The 17,559-nt window shown below is 39.4% G+C and overlaps 1 protein-coding gene and 1 long non-coding RNA gene across 7 annotated transcripts in view; one reads left to right on the top strand and one right to left on the bottom strand.

Annotated features, from left to right (window-relative positions):
- LOC119868790 (armadillo repeat-containing protein 4-like) overlaps window positions 1-16,933 on the top strand; it is a 41,692-nt gene extending 24,759 nt beyond the window's left edge. For all 5 annotated transcript variants that reach the window (XM_038589198.1, XM_038589197.1, XM_038589199.1 and 2 more), the window contains 6 exons: window positions 3,879-4,139; window positions 10,216-10,373; window positions 13,208-13,400; window positions 14,025-14,131; window positions 14,308-14,444; window positions 16,772-16,933. In XM_038589198.1, the coding sequence (XP_038445126.1) occupies window positions 3,916-4,139; window positions 10,216-10,373; window positions 13,208-13,400; window positions 14,025-14,131; window positions 14,308-14,444; window positions 16,772-16,918 (966 nt within the window). In that variant the 5' untranslated portion in view covers window positions 3,879-3,915 and the 3' untranslated portion in view covers window positions 16,919-16,933. The remainder of the gene's footprint in view (window positions 1-3,878; window positions 4,140-10,215; window positions 10,374-13,207; window positions 13,401-14,024; window positions 14,132-14,307; window positions 14,445-16,771) is intronic.
- Window positions 14,276-16,378, bottom strand: LOC119878581. Of its 2 annotated transcripts, none has more exons than XR_005387018.1 (3): window positions 16,288-16,378; window positions 15,175-15,840; window positions 14,276-14,592 (listed from the first exon to the last, which is right to left on the bottom strand). It is a non-coding gene; the product is annotated as an uncharacterized LOC119878581 (long non-coding RNA). The 2 variants fall into 2 exon arrangements; XR_005387017.1 differs by having other exon boundaries at window positions 14,276-14,693; window positions 15,725-15,840.
- Window positions 16,934-17,559: the final 626 nt, after the last annotated feature.

The following is a 17,559-nucleotide window of genomic DNA, read 5'->3' as shown; positions in this document are numbered from 1 at the left end:
AGCCTAACGCGGCGGGGTTCGAGCAATGGGGGCCTCTCTCGCCCGCTCCCCTCGTCTCCTCGGGCCGCGGCCCGCCCTGTCCCGGCCCTCTCCCTCCCCTCCCCTCCCCGCAGACCCCCTGCCCGGGCGCCTCCTGCTCCTCGGCTCCCGAGCCGAGCCCCTCTCCGCGGCTCAGGCGACTCCCGGCGCCTCCCCGTCCTCCTACCCTCCGCCCCTGCAGCTCGCCCTCCTTCCACCTACCGTCCTCCTCCCTGCGCCTTCCTGCCGGCGCCCCCTGCCCCCTCACCCCTACAGACTGAGCTCCGGCTCTAACTAACGCCTGTCGCCGTCTGCTCGGTGTTTTCACGCAGGCTTTAAGTGTACGTGGATTCAGGGCCCTGCACATGCCAGTTCTGAAATTCTGATTTTTCTGTAGCTTCATCATTCCCAGAATGGCACGTGTATGCGCCGACTCCCAATCTGTGTTACCAGCCACATTTCTAGATCTCAGCGTGGATGCTCACCTTCCCTTAGCTCTGTTTCTGCTCGAGCGTTACAGAAATTATTCACGGACGGGTTTCATTTTTTTTAATGCTACGGGAAGCTTGCAGCTAATCCTTAAAAAAGAAAAACAAGCTGTGTTACAGTGATTTGATTCGGACAGAAAATGAGTAGAATAATAGACAAAATGAATATAAATGATTTTCCATTTATGAGAACACGTGCACAGAAACTTTTCTCCATTTAATCATTAAACTTTTTAACAGTCGCACCTTAATTCAAAGATACTTACTACATATTCATGTGTATTCGTTGTAACTGTGGTTCTTAGGCCAAAAGGACTCCTGGATTGGCAGTGGGTAGAAACTGGGGAACAGCCTGTTTTGATTAAAAAAAAAAAAATTTAGTTTTGTATTTTTACCTGAGTTACACAGACCTTTTTTTTTTTTTTTAACACCCCTGGGACTAGTGGAATAAATACGGTTCTCCTGCTAAATGAGGCTATTAGAAATGTCCTAGACTTAACATGAAAAGCTTTAGATTACACTGTTTTCTTTTTGTAATTTATTCACTTACGCCTACAAAGTACTTCTTTCTCTTTCTCTGTCCGTCTGTCTCTCTTTTTTTTAAAAAAAGATGTTATTCATGAGAGACACAGAGAGAGGCAGGCTCCTCACAGGGAGCTGGATGCAGGATTCGATTCCAGACCCAGGATCATGCCCTGAGCCAAAGGCAGACGCTCAACAGCTGAGCCACCCAGGCTGTCCCTCTTTCTTTCTCTCTCTGCTCTCACTCTCATTTTTAAAGGCTTTTTCTACCTATCTTGTTCAAGATTTTGATCCACTTTTCCCCCCTAATAATATTTTTTGCCTTCTGGGTTGTCCCAGACCCTCCTGAAATTTTCTTAGACCTCAAATCAAGCCTGTTCATTGTTGCAGCTCCTGCCTTTCCAGATTTAGAAAAACAATTTGAAGAGATACAAACGTGTTATTTTTGTATAGACATTTATCATGATGAAGACCTTTTTGCATTTCTTAGCTCTTTTTAAAGTGTCTTTCAGGAAGTTGCTGTATGGGGTGTTGACTGCTGCTACAGTCTTATATAATCTATGTATGTCCACATTTTCCTTTTAAAAAGTATAAGAAGGAAATGATACACATGTTGTAGTTTTATAAGACCACTGAAACAAGTGGTATGCTTAAGATTAAAAATAAATTGTGCACATAAGACTTTCTATATGTGATAAAGCTGTTTGCACTTATTCTTAGCTTGCACTTACTCTCTTAATACTGGCAAACTCAACAGTGTTACTGATGTAAGCATCAGTACAGGCTTACATGTTTGGAATCAAGCAATAGAAACAAACTACTAGAATACTAAAATAAATGCACACAAAAAAATCTGTACCCTAATTATATATATTTTATAATTGTATGTATTTGTATATATAAGTATATACACAGATATAAAAATATATATACCTATTTATGTACACATATATCAGCCATTCTTAGCCCTGAGAACTATCATTTTTTATAACAAATATTTTGTAATGCCTTCTTTGCTACTCCAAAATCAAAATTCTAGGTAGTAATTCTACATGTGTGCATAGTTTAAATGTAGGATAGGATATCTTTAAATGTAGATAGGATATCTAGATCAGTGGCTCTCAGTGAGGCAGTACTCATAACTCAGAAGTATTATTAACCATACTTCATTATCAAAATGATATTGGCTACTTCCTGGGACCCCAGGATCATACCCTGAGCCCAAAGGCAGACACTCAACCACTGAGCTACCCAGGTGCCCTGATGTCTGACATTCTTGGTCCTCATCACTAAATCCCAATGATGTCCTCTAACTGTAAAATAAAGGAAAATTAAAAGGTAAATAATTGCAATACAGTAATAGTATGTAAATGCTCAGGTACCACTACACTAGAATATGTAGTGAAGTAGTCAGGTGCTCCAGCCTTACATAGAATTATATACTGTGAATGCAGTAGCTCCAAATGCAGGCTGATGTAAACACATCATTGAAACTTAAATTGTGTGACCAGCATGGCCATCAATGGTGTGATTTTCCAAAATACTGAGCTCTTGGTAGACTTCCATATAAGACAGAATATATACAACCTTCCTTCGACTTACATGATAGTTGCAATCCTGGAAAATTCAGTGTATGTCAAAACTGTGGAAAAATTACTTTGTGATTGTAAAGTGGAGTTAGATTCTTCGCGCAGGTATTACTTATCTGAAGTTTTTCGCCCACCAGATGCCTAAAGAGTGTAGTATAATTCTGTCTGGGGACTGTTGTGCACATTGCAGGACATCAGACATTATTTTTTAAGAGTTTATTTATTTATTTATGAGAGACAGAGAGAGGCAGAGACATAGGCAGAGAAAGAAGCAGGCTCCCTGTGGGGAGCCTGATGCGGGACTCAATCCCAGGACCCGCTCCTGGGACCCCAGGATCACACCCTGAGCCAAAGGCAGACTCAACCACTGAGCCACCCGGGTGCCCTGATGTCTGACATTCTTGGTCCTCATTACTAAATCCCAATGATGTCCCCTTCCTATCATTTTGATAATGAAATATCCTTAATAATACTTCTGAGTTATGAGTATTGCCTCATTGAGAGCCACTGATCTAGATATCCTGTTACTAGATTTAGTGCAGTACAAAACCCAAAATCCCCAAGTCATTTCCGAAGGGTCCTGGTACTTCGGAGCTTTAGTAATAATGGGGGAAAGCTAATTCTATTCTATATTTAACTTTATCACCATTCTAATATTCTGGAAGGAAGCCTTTCATGATCCTATTAGTGAAAAATCAAACAAATATAGACTATCAGGGAAAAAAAAGCCTTAAATGTTCACAGTGAGAACTTGCTTGCTAACTCGGCTTTTACTCAATGTTGCAGATAATGTTCTCTTTTTAAAGAAAGTCAGAATAACAGAGTTCAGTTTGACAGCATGGTTCTAAATTATGCACTGCCCAGCCCAGAAGAGCCTTTGGCTCCAGCAAACCTGTTGGACCAAAGGCCTTGATGCCATCTTCCCCCAGCTCTTCCTTCCACTGTTGGGAGTTTTCTGTTTCTGTTTTCTGCCCAGTTATTTGAGCTTTTCTTTCTGGGGCCCAGGGAAATGAGAAAGTTATTTGCTTAGGGCAAATAGATACTAGAAAATCCAAGTGCCTGTCAGTTTTACTTAGAGCTAGCCCAGTAAAAATGAATATTTCTGTTGCATTAAGGAGCAATTTGATGATTAAAAAAAATTGACCACTAAGATTAAGAAGCAGAATATGTGTTGGATGGCTTAAAGGCTTGAAAGTGAGAACGGTTCCAGGAAAAAGGTGATTGCCATCCTGTGTTTCTAACTCTTTCCACTCTGATGCAGGGTGTGTGGTGAGCTCAGATCTGAGCATTGACTGAGCATGGGGGTGGCTCTGACAAGGTCTGCACAGTGGACTGCTGCTGGATATGGGACCAGAACCCTGGAAATTACTCCACTGAATGAAGTGATATTGAAAGAAATTGCGATGTTTGTGGAGAGTTTTATCTACAAACATCCTCAAGAAGCAAAATATGTTTTTGTAGAACCACTTGAATGGAAAACAAACTTGGACCCCTCAGCATTTGAATCAGGATATATTGTCAGGTAAGCTGGTAAAGAGCTTCTAGAGTTTAATGTCTTTATTGTACATATTTTGATAAATGAGTTGTAGGTTTTGGGCAAGTAATTTAACATCTGTGAATCTCAGAAATATTCTGACCCAGGAATTGCAATCAGGAGGCACTCTGCTGAAATCTGGGAACATTCTGTTTAGCACAACAAAATTATGTATGTATGTATGTATGTATGTATGTATTTATGAGAGAGAGAGAGAGAGAAGATGAGCAGGGGCAGGGGCAGAGGGAGAAGCAGACTCCTGGCTGGGTAGGGAGCCAGCCAGACACTGAGCTCTATCCCAGGACCCTGAGATCATGACTTGAGCCAAAGGCAGACCCTTAACCGACTGAGCCACCCAGGCGCCCCTAATTATTTCTTTCTTTCTTTCTTTCTTTCTTTCTTTCTTTCTTTCTTTCTTTCTTTCTTTCTTTCTATCTATCTATCTAGATTTTATTTATTCATGAGAGACACAGAGAGAGAGGCAGAGATACAGGCAGAGGGAGAAGCAGGCTCCCTACAGAGAGCCTGTTGTGAGACTCAATCCCAGGACCCTGGGATCATGACCTGAGCTGAAGGCAGATGCTCAACCACTGAGCCACCCAGGTGCCCTGGCACTCCTAATTTTTAAATTTTGATTTGAATTTCTTTTGATAGGGGATGCATTCTTGAGTTCACCACACTCCAACAATTGTTGTTGCTTTATGTTTGGGCTTTCCACTCATCTATACAACCCTACAGGTGTCAGTAGGCATTGGTTTTGTGACCTCTGCTATAGGCAAAATCCCTTCTGGTATTAAAATCTATTAATTCCTGGGGAGTGGTAAATTTCCCTCAATATATGGGAGAGGCTAATTAGCAATTAGCATTGTCCTGAAATGAGAACCTTCCAAATCTGAGATTTAAGAAAAACCTACCTCTACCTCAAACAGGGAGCTGTCAACTTAGCTCTAGAGAGCTTAGATAAAAAATATATATGTATTTATATAAATGTAATCATAATTATATAGGAGTAATTGACATTTGCATATGTAAATCTTTTTTGTTGTTTTGGTCAGCTTCAGTTTATTTTCCACTTTCAGGCATCGGGATCCTCTTTTCTGCCACCGTGTTCCTCCTTAATTTTGCATATGAACTTTTAAAGTGTGACATTATCAAAGACAGGTCACTAATCAGTCAAATCTTCTTATAGATGCCTTTTCCACTTTTTCCCTTTGGGATTATTTGTGAGAATAAACTCTGAATTTCATTTTTAGTACTGAAAAACCTTTTTTGAACTGTATTTCAGGAGTGTTTGGTTCTGTTGTCATGCTCTACCTTCTCTCTGAATTTCCTGAAGCCTTTTTCTAAAATTGTATTTTATTTCTAACTCTGCCTATGGTCACTTCCTCCCAAAGTGCTTGTCATTATTCATTGCTCCCACTTAAGTTCAGTGTAGTGTCACATGTTGTTTTTTCTAACCTTTGAAAGATGAACTCATCTGCAAAACCATATAGTTCAAAAACATATGAACTACTTAGTACAGAGATGGATTTAAAGCAGATGTCATAAGAGTATCAAGAGCCTCATTGTATCTTACCTCTATTTATTTTGTGTTCCAAGGACAAACATGACCACATCTGCAACCTACTTAGGTGGGCTGTTACACATACCTCAATCATATCACTGTTTCTCTTTCTTTATCCTTATCCAATTGCTTTTTGCTCTATTTCCATTCTTATACCTCTGTATACAGTCTTTTTTTTTTTTTCATACAGTCTTTATGCATAGAGGTCCCTCTTAAGCAGGAAGTCTCAACATTTTGGCACATATATGTTTTGAACCAACTACCTCTTGATTGTCTTCCTTCTGTCAAATTTACTGGACACCTTTTCCTTGGGCCAGTTTTTCTATCCATTATTCTTATTTCTGACTTTTATTGGTGATATCTTTGATGTCGGAAGGGAAAAGAGGGTCTGAAAGTAGCATTTGTTGTAGTTGAAGGAAACCATGCCATTGTGGCTGGATGAAAACCAGGTGGGTACTGATAGTCCTGAAGAAGGCAAAGGATACAGCTGAGATTTTGGTAGTTATGGAAAATTCTAAATGTTTACACATCCAAGTCTTGACCACTCCCCTTGCTCTACCCCCACCCCCCCAAACCAAAGAACTGTCAGCAACCCATAGCCACTTGGTATGCTGTGTCCACCAACATAACAAAAGTGATATAGACCAGAGATGCCCTCAATGGCTGGAAGAACATACCATTAAAAGAGTCCCGGCTACCTCATTCTTTGCCCTTTTGTACACATGCACTGTTCTTGCTTAGGCTGCTGGCCCTTAGGACACCTTTTATTCATTTATTTAAAGGGTGGAGGGTCAACTGCTGTCCTTTCAGATAGGATTCAGCTCTGTAAGTCCACATAAATATGGATACCTAAGTCATCATAAAGGCTTTGAGTTTGGAGCCTCTGGATGCATTTCTACCAAACCACAATATTATTGGATGTTTTAGGATATTTCTTCTTCCTCTTGGGACTATATGTTCTCTCAGCCTTTTGTTCCAAAACAAGTCAGTTTTATTTACATGGAAAGTCTGTTGAAGTAAGTAAGCTACCCTCTTTTGTTGATCTCTTTTATATTCGCACTTGAGGCCTCATTTCTCATTTGATGTTGCACATCTCCAAATGTACTCTTTGCGGCAGTCCTTAAAAAATTGATCAGCCTTCTTCTGAATTAGGCTAACAGACATCTGACATTGAAACTGATCTGCTCATCATGCACTGAAAAAAGGTTTTACATGTCGTCACCCATCTTCTTTTGTGCAGATCATTGTTGAGTAGATAGGCATGGCACTGTCCACATGTTAGATGACTTACTCTTTTCTTTTAGAATCATTTCCAATGTACAACCCTTCATTCTATAATAACACTGGTCATCGTCTTTCCGTGTTCATTGTTTTGGGGAAAATAACTCCACTTTCATTCTAATGGAAATCATAGGTCTCCTTGTATTACCATTTTCAATTGCTTTTGTTCTTATCAGACAGAATGAGATAACTAATCTTTCTAAAACACTCCAGAATGAAACCCAAGTCCACTGTAAGCTAAGGACAAATGACACCCTTCAATGATTAACACCATATGGTGGTGGTATACAGAGCTCAGTTGCTTTGACTCATTAGAATGTAGCTCAGGAAATATAAAGACTGGATAAGTGTTCAGAATCACTTAGTGACAATGTTATTATCAGTTCTTTTCTTTTTTGGTAAAATTACGATTTTGACTCATGTCAGCTTTAATACTGTGATATTTTAGCTTCTAATGTCTCTCTGCTGTCTCAATGATATGTCTGAGTTGGGACAAAATTCTCTCCTGGTAGGAGTGCTGTGTAGATGAGGAGTTGAGCCCCGAGCAGTGACCCTCTTCCCCCTGTCCTGCCCACCGCCCTCACAATTCATACCTTTCTGATTCCTAGTTTTCTTTTTTCTTTTGTAAATCTCTACAGGCATCTTTTTTATTGTTGACTTCCCAATACTCCTTGGTAATGGGCATTGTTTGATCCTTTTACCTTCTTGTTTTAGTTCTCTTATCAATGTCATGAAGGATCAGTTACATGATCTCTGATCTTAAAATTGTATTGTTTTATGAGATGATAATTATTATGTTTTGGTAAAACTTCTTTTCTAAAAGATTTTATTTATTTGAGAGAGAGAGAGAGAGCGAGAGCAAGCAGATGGGGGGGTGGAACAAAGGGAGAGGGACAAGCAGACGCCTCACTGACTGTGGAGCTCAACCAGGGCTTGATCTCATGACCCTGAGATCACGACCTGATCAGAAACCAAGAGTCAGACACTTAACCAACAGAGCCACATGGGTGCCCCATATTTTGGTGAAATGTCCAAGTTATGCTATTAAAATCGATGGCCATAACGTTTGTTACTTGAGCTCTTTGTTTTTTGTTCCTGAGAATTACTAACTAGTTTTGCAACTGTAGCTTTATATCTCTTGTTATTTTTTAGGCTCATTTATTGAGTAATTACTATGTTCTGGACACTAAACTAGACACTGGGGATGAAATAAATGTGACATTTTTCTGCTCTCTCACCTTATAGCATAAAGCTATAGTATTTTCAGCTGCCCTCCACAATTACAGTTTGAAAGTCTTTTGATCAGGTCAGTGGATTTCATTTGCAGCACATTTATCTTGACCTCACAAGATGGGCATAGTATTTTTTCTTTCCAAAATCTCTTTCTTCCAGTATTAGAAACTGCAAACCCCGAAACAAACCTGCTCTTCCACATCCTCCCTGGAGCTGGCATTTAGTTCCTACTGCTTTGCTGAGTTACAGGCTTCAACTGGTGGGAGCAATGAAATATGTGTCCTGTGCCCTTGACTTCTCCCATATCTTACCAGGAGTTTCACCTTCTCAAGTTCAGTGGCTTGATATTGTTGGCATTCAGTCAGCTTATAACTTAGTCTTGTCATCATCCACTTAGCACATGTGACCAACCCGGCACAGACCTTTAAGAAATCTCAAACCTGAAGACATTATTCCAAAAGCTTTATTTTAGAGAAAACACACATTTTGTATACAACACACATCACTGGTCAGCCTAGAAATCTTCTATTCATTTATTCCTCTTCTATTTATTGAGTACCTTCTGTGTACAATTACTATGTAAGTTACTTCCTATGTGAGTTACTATGAAAGTTACTGCTGGAAGAACAGTGGGAAAGCCTGTAAAAGTCCCTGTGTTAGCCTCCTATTGCTGCTGTAACAAATTTTCACATACTTAGTGACTTAAAATAATGCAGATTTAATTTCTTAGGGTTCTGGAGGTGAAAAGACTAAAATAAGTGTGTAGGGTTAAAATCAAGGCGTTGGCAGGGCTGTGTTCCTTCTGGGGGCTGAAGGAAGATCCATTCTTGTCTTCTCCAGCTTCTGGAGGCCACCTACATTCCATAGCTTCTGGCTCTGTGTTACTCTGAACCCTGTTTCCATGTCACGTTGGCTTTTCTGACTTGACCCTCCTGCACATTTCAGAATAGTCTTCCCATCTCAAGATCCTTAACTTAATCCATCTGCATGGTCTCTCTTGCCATGTAAGATAAGGCATTTGTGGGCCTCGGGTGTTAGGATGTGGACATCCGTGGCAAGCCACTAGTCTGCCTCCATGATCTCTATCTTCTTCCTTTTCTAGTGAAATCGTGCTGGTAGTACATCTGAGTCTGAGTCTGTCAGGTTTACTTTTTCTGATGAACTGGCAATACACCACATCTGTTTATCTGCCTTACAATTTAAAATATGTTAGATCAGGTCTTAAGAGGAGAGCATTTTTCCAGGGATATCCATATCTAATAAAAACCTAGGTAGCTTAGTTAATGTTGTACGTGGTAGAAATCTATAGAAATATCACTGCCGTAAAAACATCTTAATATTTCTTAAATGCTGACCTAAAAAAATAATTAAAATGGGCAGAAAGACAAATCTAGGAGACCCAGAAATTTCTGATCAGGAAAAGTCCATTTAGAAAAACTGCTTATTATCCTAAAGTAAACCAAATTAGAGGGTTTGGAGTGGGAAAACAATCCACAGAGGGAACCTAGTTTGTCTCTCTCTCTTTCTCTTTTTTATAGCTTTTTGTTCATAAACACAGAGTAGCCAAGAAGATTTCTAACCACTAATTACTGTGGTGTAAACTTTATAAATAAAATAACTTTAGAAATCCCCAAAACATGAATGGTCCTGTAGAACCAGTGATTTTTTTAAAGTTGTCCAACACATTGTTAGAAAAACAAAACCAAAAACTGTGATTGAGTTCATGTAAGTATTCAAGACATGGCTTAAAATGTTCTTCCTGGGTATATCATGTTGCTAACTATGGTTGCTAATAAGCCTGGGAACTTAGGGATCTGAGTGTGGACAAATGAGGAAAAGACATGAGCTTTTAACAAGAAGTACTTATATTTTGTGTTTTATAATGAGCCAGAGGGATGATTTGTCAAAATGTCTTATGTTTAACTTCACTAGCATCCAGGTAACCTTAAGATTTTATTTATTTATTTATTTATTTTTATTTCCTAGTGAAACAACAGTCAAGTCAGAAGAAGTTGATAAAGATGGGCAGCCTTTGCTCTTTCTCTCTGTGCCACACATTAAGATCAGGAGCTTGGGGCAGCTGTCACGTTTGCTGCTTATTGCCAAAGACAGAAAGCTGAAGGAAGCACAGGCTTGTATCAAAGGTGATATTTATGCTCCAGTCTATGACTTGAACTTTTAGAAACATAATCATGGGGGAGGGGGAGTTGCAGTCTCTTGAAAAAAGTTCCGTGACCTAAAAGGCAAAAAGTCCTATGTTCGACTTTGTAAAAATGTCATTCATTTTTCTTGGCTGAATGTCATGCTCATATCAAGTTTCTACTTTAAACTGAAAGGCCTAATACTTTACCACTAGCAAGCTTCTAGATTTCTAATTTTAGCATGTGGTTTAAAGAGAGGCTTCCTCACTTCTGGAAAGACCAGAGGCCTGTATCCTCTAAGGTCTACACAGGAGAGAAGACAGATTAGTGGGGCCTGCACCAAACTCCACCCTCTACCCTCAGGCCTGCTGTGACGGATGATGCTCGGTTTCCTCTAAAATGTATGCAGCAAAGATAGCCCAGAGTAATCTCACTTTCCATTGGTCTCAGTAATGTTCCTTTGTAGGTTGCATAGCTTTGTGGAGGTAGTTACATTCACTCAATGGGAAACGTTTTCCTCTTCATTAAGGATGTAGATTTTCATTATTGTCTAAGCATCTAACATGCGTAAAAGAATGTGACCAATTGCCTGGAGCAATTGTTTTCTGAATTTTTCTTATGAGTAGAAATACCTAACAGTACATAATGGTGTCATATACATGTTTTGCCTGTTTGGAATCATGTGACTAGAAGGACTCAAGCATGAGGTGCCTGGTCTTGCCTCTAATCATTCTTTGCTGTGTCTACTGCTATGACGTGGGAAGATGAACCTTTAAAAAAAATATTCTTTAGGATGTAAATCTTATGAGATGTCTGGGTGTCTCAGCGGTTAAGCGTCTGCCTTCAGCCCAGGGTGTGATCTTGGAGACCCGGGATCAGAGTCCCACATCGGGCTCCTTGCCTGCAGCCTCCTTCTCCCTCTGCCTCTGCCTGTGTCTCTGCCTCTCTCCCTATGACTCTAATGAATGAGTAAATAAATAAAATATTTTTTTAAAAAAAGATGTGAACCTTAGGACAGCAGCCTTTTCTTATCTCTTGCCTACTCTTCATTATTAGGCTATCTATCTATCTATACCTCATAGCTACCCTGCTGAGGAGGAATGAAATCTTAAGAGTAAAGTTGAATTCAAGGAGGTTGGTAATAGCATTAATTTCAACTTAGTGCATGAACTTAATACATAGACTGGCTGCTATATATCTAGTTTGGCTAAATGTGTATCCTTTGCTGCATTTTGTCCTTTCTGTAAGAGCTCTAGGTACAACTCTTAGTTTTGGGTCCAGATTCCATGGTGCAGGGCAATTTGGGGGGCAGGTTTGTGTCTTTCCCCAGAATTCATATAATACCTTTTTCCATGAGTCTTAATGAGATGACTGCTGTAAGGATGATTGAGATGCTCAAAAAGTAGATGATTCCTAGATCTCTTTTCCCTGCCCCTCCCCTTGTGTGTTTTTTTCTAAGAAGCCCTAAGCCTTTTCTGCTATTTCCTGGTGCCAGAGTCCATCTCCCACTGCAGAGTTAATGCCATCACTGTGCTTCTCTCATTTCAATCAGGTGGAGCTTTCTGAACTAGTCCCATGGGCCTCCTTGTTCAAATACATATATATTTCATCTTATTTAAATTCCTCCTTTCCAAATATGGCTTTGCCCTCTTCTTCCTCACTTGCAACTACATGGTTCTTTGGCTTTCACCAAATTCTGTTTTAACCATCTCTAGAGTCTACTTTCACACCTATGTCAGCCTTGATCATGAATTAGTATTGGAGTTTTTCACTGTAACTTTGGTATGTGTGTGAGTACTGGCCAGATTTGTTTTTCCAACTTGAACATAAAAAGGCATTGAAAATATAAGCATTGGGATCCCTGGGTGGCGCAACGGTTTAGCGCCTGCCTTTGGCCCAGGGCGCGATCCTGGAGACCCGGGATCGAATCCCACGTCGGGCTCCCGGTGCGTGGAGCCTGCTTCTCCCTCTGCCTATGTCTCTGCCTCTCTCTCTCTCACTGTGTGTCTATCATTCATAAATAAATAAATAAATAAATAAATAAATAAATAAATAAATAAATATTAAAAAAAAGAATATTTCTTAAAAAAAAAAAAAAGAAAATATAAGCATTTTGAGGGATCCCTGGGCGGCGCAGCGGTTTGGCGCCTGCCTTTGGCCCAGGGCGCGATCCTGGAGACCCGGGATCGAATCCCACATCGGGCTCCCAGTGCATGGAGCCTGCTTCTCCCTCTGCCTCTCTCTCTCTCTCTCTCTCTCTTTCACTGCGTGCCTATCATGAATAAATAAAAAAAAATTAAAAAAAAAGAAAGAAAATATAAGCACTTTGAACAGGTGGAAAAGACTGGTGGTAGATCTTTAGACTGAGAAAACCATGCTGTTTTGGAAAGAAAGCATTTGTGAACACTAAGCCTCAGTGGTTACATACACACACACACACGTACACACACACAGTTCTAGTGATGATTCTTCTAAGGAGACCAGTATTTCTCTATCTTCAAATCAATTCTGGATACACTAATTGAATGACCATGCTGGACAATGCCCTACAGTCAATTAAAAAAAAAGAAAAAAAAAGAATGTCTTGTTCTTTGTTTTATTAGAGATATGATATAGATAGATGATACTGCAGTACAAGGTAGAGAATCTCAAGGAGTACAAGAAAGTTCCTAAATGCAGTAGAATCTGAGAAGTTGAGATTAATTCAAATTGGGTCCATGAGAGAAAGCTTAATGAAGGAAGCACATTTGGGTGGGCTTCAGAGGACTTGTTAGTCATTATTTTTCTTACAACAGAAGACAAGAGAATCATTTTTATTTATTTACTTGTTTGATCAGCTAACAGAGATCCTGTAACAAAAATCCTGGGTTTGGATTATAACACGGTGAAAGAAGACACATCCACAGTAAATATTCTTGATAAAATTACCAAAGATGAAGATCCTGAGAGTGAGATAAAGATGAAGGTTGGCATGCTGCTTAAGCAACTGGATCTGTACCTACTGAATCATTCTCTAAAACGTATTTCATTGTGAGTCTTTTTAGAAAAAAGAAACCTCTAAAAGTTAGTTACAAAAAATGCTTTCAGAATTTTTTTAAACATACACAAATTATAGGAGTTGTTATTGATTTAACAGTAGATTTTAGGGTATTGCATGGATATTTCTAATTCTAAAATGTAAAGATTTACTGTTAGCTTTGCTAGAGCTTTCTATGGGGTTTCACCTGATTCTGAGGACATGAAGTGGCCTTATTTTCACTCTCCTCAGACAATTAAATAGATGGTTAAATAGTAATGCAAATATCATGTAGACTTTGTAAGGTTTAAAACTTGTTCATTTTTGTAGTTTTTTTTCTAGTATTATGCTATTACCACTAAGAAATGAAATGAATTTTTAAACGAGTTTATTTAATGTTGCATTAAATATGAATCACTGGTTTCTTGATGTCTTGACAGTGTTGTAAGGCTATAACACAGCTAAAACTAACTGCAACATTTTTGTTGTTGTATAATTTGACTACAATTTTAATTATAAAAAGTGATATTCCTCCTCCCACCAGCCCCCCCCCCCCTTGCTAAAATGGTATATTTTCATCTGTTTTCTGGAGATTCTCTTTTAGAGTGTTAAAATGCATTTCTTATCATTCATTTCAGACAAATCTGTTTAAACCCAACAACTGTTAAGAACCATATAGAACTGCTGAAACATTTCTCAGGAAAAGGAGAACAAACTGTCTTGGAATCTATTGACTATACTTCAGGTTTCTATTATTCTCAGATTTGCTTTGTTATGTAAAATAATTATTATTTCCAAATGCTTCAATAGCTACATTAGGATTGAGTATTTGAAAAAAACTGTAATCATATTTATTTCTTTTTAAAGATAACATATTTTATTTTTCAGAGCTCCTTTTAATTGATCGATAATTGGTTTCAGATTATGAATTTTCAAATGGATGTCGAGCCCCACCTTGGAGACAAATTCATGGGGAAATTTGTTACGTGCTGGTAAAACCCCATGATGTTGAAACTCTGTGTGTTACTTGTAGTACAGAAGGAGTATTTTTAAATGGCGTAAGTAATTTTTTAAGAACCATGTTGTCTTTGGTGCTTGGCTCCATCTCTGTAAATGCAGGCATGTCTCCAGGACTGAATGCTGATGGCCACAGAAAATGCGATTCTGTTCTGTTGGGTTGAAGCAGATCCCTTTGCTATGTGTTTGCTGAGCAAATCCAAAACCATTTCAGAATGAGCCTCGGTGTTCCCCATTGCAGGTCATTAAATCAGTCTTCTAAGAAATGACCGTCAAAGGAACCCACGCCACTTTATAAAATGAAAACCTCTGTAACGATCAGTTCACTGATTGATTAATTAATTAATTAATTAATTAATTAATTATACAAGTATTTGGGCAAATAAGAGGTGGCTGAGGTAACACAGAAGCAGTAACTATAGCTTTTGCCCTAAGTGTTGAGAGGACAAAGGGAAGGAATTAAAATGTGGGAGCTTGGAGGAAGCACCCCCAAGAAGCTGGGACCCATGTGTCTGGGGAGGGAGCACCACCAGGCTGTGCTGGTTCCTTAGGGTCTCAGAAGATGTCCTTGCAGAGCTGGGACTTAGACCTCTGAGGAGGGGACCCTGCTTACATTGGTTATGGTCCCTTGGGAGTTCAGAGGGGGGACTCCCACAGAGCTGGGATCCATATCTCTGAGGAATGGTCGCTTCCAGGCTATGCTGGAGCACAGGGGGTCTCATGAAACTGGCACCCAGATGTCAGAGGAGTACAATGCCCAGGAGCTGGTACCTCAGGAGCTCAGAGGAGAGGATCTTTGCAGAACCAGCAGAGCTGAGACCCAGACCTTGGAAGAGGGAGACCTGGTTGGTTTGTAATGGGATTCTAAGGAGTTGTAATGAGCCAGGTTCTGGGAACATAGGGAAAAACCCCTGGGAACTGGAACCAACTGTTGCTACTGGAAGCAGCTGCCACTGCCAGGGTTCACTGCTGGGGACAGGGGACGAGGAGCTGGGAGCAGTCCCTTTCTCCCTCCTCCAGCTTTACAGTCTTCCTTTTACTTGCTGCTAACTGAAGCTGACTAGGGAGAAACACAGCATTCCAGATTCCCACCCCTGAGCACTAAGCAGGGTGGTGGCCTTCTGAATCTTCCACATGAACACATTTTATTTTTTGTCTCATACCTGTTCACTGAACTTACTAGGTGGTCAGCTTTCCCCTTGGCAACCCTGCCCTTGGTGTCTTCAATGTAATGTGGGGCCTCACAGGCAATATCTGCAGGGAGAACCTAAATCCTTAGTGGGGATTCCTCATCACAGGGGACTGTTGGGAGAATTGCTACCTCTTGGTTTGGATTGGCTTCAAAATGTGAGTGCCACTTTCTTGATGACCAGCAAGCATCTCATCTGACTTGCCTTATGGTGCATTTCTTCTCAGCATGATCTTCTCAGATTATATCTGCACAGAGGGGGGAGATGAGCTAAATATGATTTAGCCTTTGGTTTGTTTTGATACTCTAAGAAAGTGAAATTTCCAATCAGAAAATAAGAGACTTTGACCTTCTAGAGTGGGGCAAGGACACTTTGTTCCTATCAAGAGCTACTAATCTACATATACCTTTATTTGATATGGAAATATCTAAGTGTTCCTCTCAATTTCAAGAATGAAAGATAAGGAACATGATTCAATAATTACGACAAAATGCATGGCACGCCTGAGTTATATGGGTGTATATGATGTTTTGTGTATGTGTGTGGTTACGTATATATAAAAAGCACACTATGGGTTTTTATATATACATTTGGTTAAGGCAGAGCCAAATCTTTTCTATTAGGATAGGTGAGGAAAGGAAAGAGACAAAAAGAAAGAGGTATGGAGAAAAAGGTTGGAGTGTCAGGTGCTTACATGGAGGTTGTAACTCTAGAAAATAATCCCATAGCAACCTCTTTACACACAGAACAAGAACAGAGTGTGACAAATGGAAACAAGCTTTTCTATGGTGGCATTCTAATCTTGGGACCTTTTATGACTTCATCAGATTCTCTTGAAGTCATAATGTTTTTTTTTTGTGTGTGTTTTGTTTTTTTGCATTAGAGGAGTGCAGAGGGAAGGAAGCTCTCCATTCTTTGCTAACTAGCAAAATGCCCTACATGCATATAGGAGGTACTCAGTAAAAGCATAATGTATGGATGATGGATGGGTGGATGAGTGGATGGACGGACAAATGGATAACTTTAAGAAGGAAGAATTCTGCCCATATTTTTGATGTATAAAAACTGCCACATGGATCCTCGAGAGAAGAAAACAATATGTGGCCTTGGGTTGTGATGTATTGATCAGGTTCAAATGCTACTACATTAATAATTGCACCAAACTTTTTCTTCCAAAGGGCAAAACAGAAGATGAGGGGGAAATTAATTATGAGAGAAAAAGTGAAATGTATAAAGACCTTGTCACATTTTTAAAAGAAAAATCGGCAAAATTTTCAGAAAATATGTCTAAACAGGTAAGTTTACAGAATCTTGAAATATCATAGCATAGTGTTACTTGACATGTTACCTTCTGTTGAGAATAATTCTATTTTTGGACCCTGTTTATAATTTTTAGAGAGTTTTTCACAATATATTACGTAAGAAATATTATAAGTGGAGTACTTCAAGGAAGTTTCTGAACCTCTTTAGGTAATAGGTGTAAAATATGTCAGATTGCTTTCTAAAAAAGCACTTTTCATCTTTCCTTTTGAATTTATAATGCTAAGAACAAAGCAGTCATCCCTGTTAATGAAGCCTAGATGTTTTGATTATTTTTATCTTTTCTGGGCATCCCATGATTACTAACTAGTTGGATTGTCTCAGTAAGTGTGTCAACTGCATATGCATAAGAACTGTACTTCCTCTGTGTCTTGCATGGTTTTTGAAATAGTTTTTGAGGTGGACAAAGGAATCAGTTAATACAGTTATTAAATCTTGATTGAAGCTGATGTGGGTAAGAAGCAATATGCAAGAAATACTAAAGTGATACACTTAAGCCCCAGGCTGATTCTCAAGATGATGTCAATTCCACAAATCCTACATCAGACAGTTTATCAGATCTGTTATTTTCCTTCTGACACTGCCACTTCCAGAGCACTCTATTTTCTTACTATTCTGCTGCTGCTCTTGTCCTGAAACGTCTCTC

Source organism: Canis lupus, unplaced genomic scaffold (assembly GCF_011100685.1).
Source record: "Canis lupus familiaris isolate Mischka breed German Shepherd unplaced genomic scaffold, alternate assembly UU_Cfam_GSD_1.0 chrUn_S1748H1944, whole genome shotgun sequence".
NCBI lineage: Eukaryota > Metazoa > Chordata > Mammalia > Carnivora > Canidae > Canis > Canis lupus.
The sequence above is the reverse complement of the archived record's forward strand: the minus strand, read 5'-3'. Positions and strand labels throughout refer to the sequence as shown.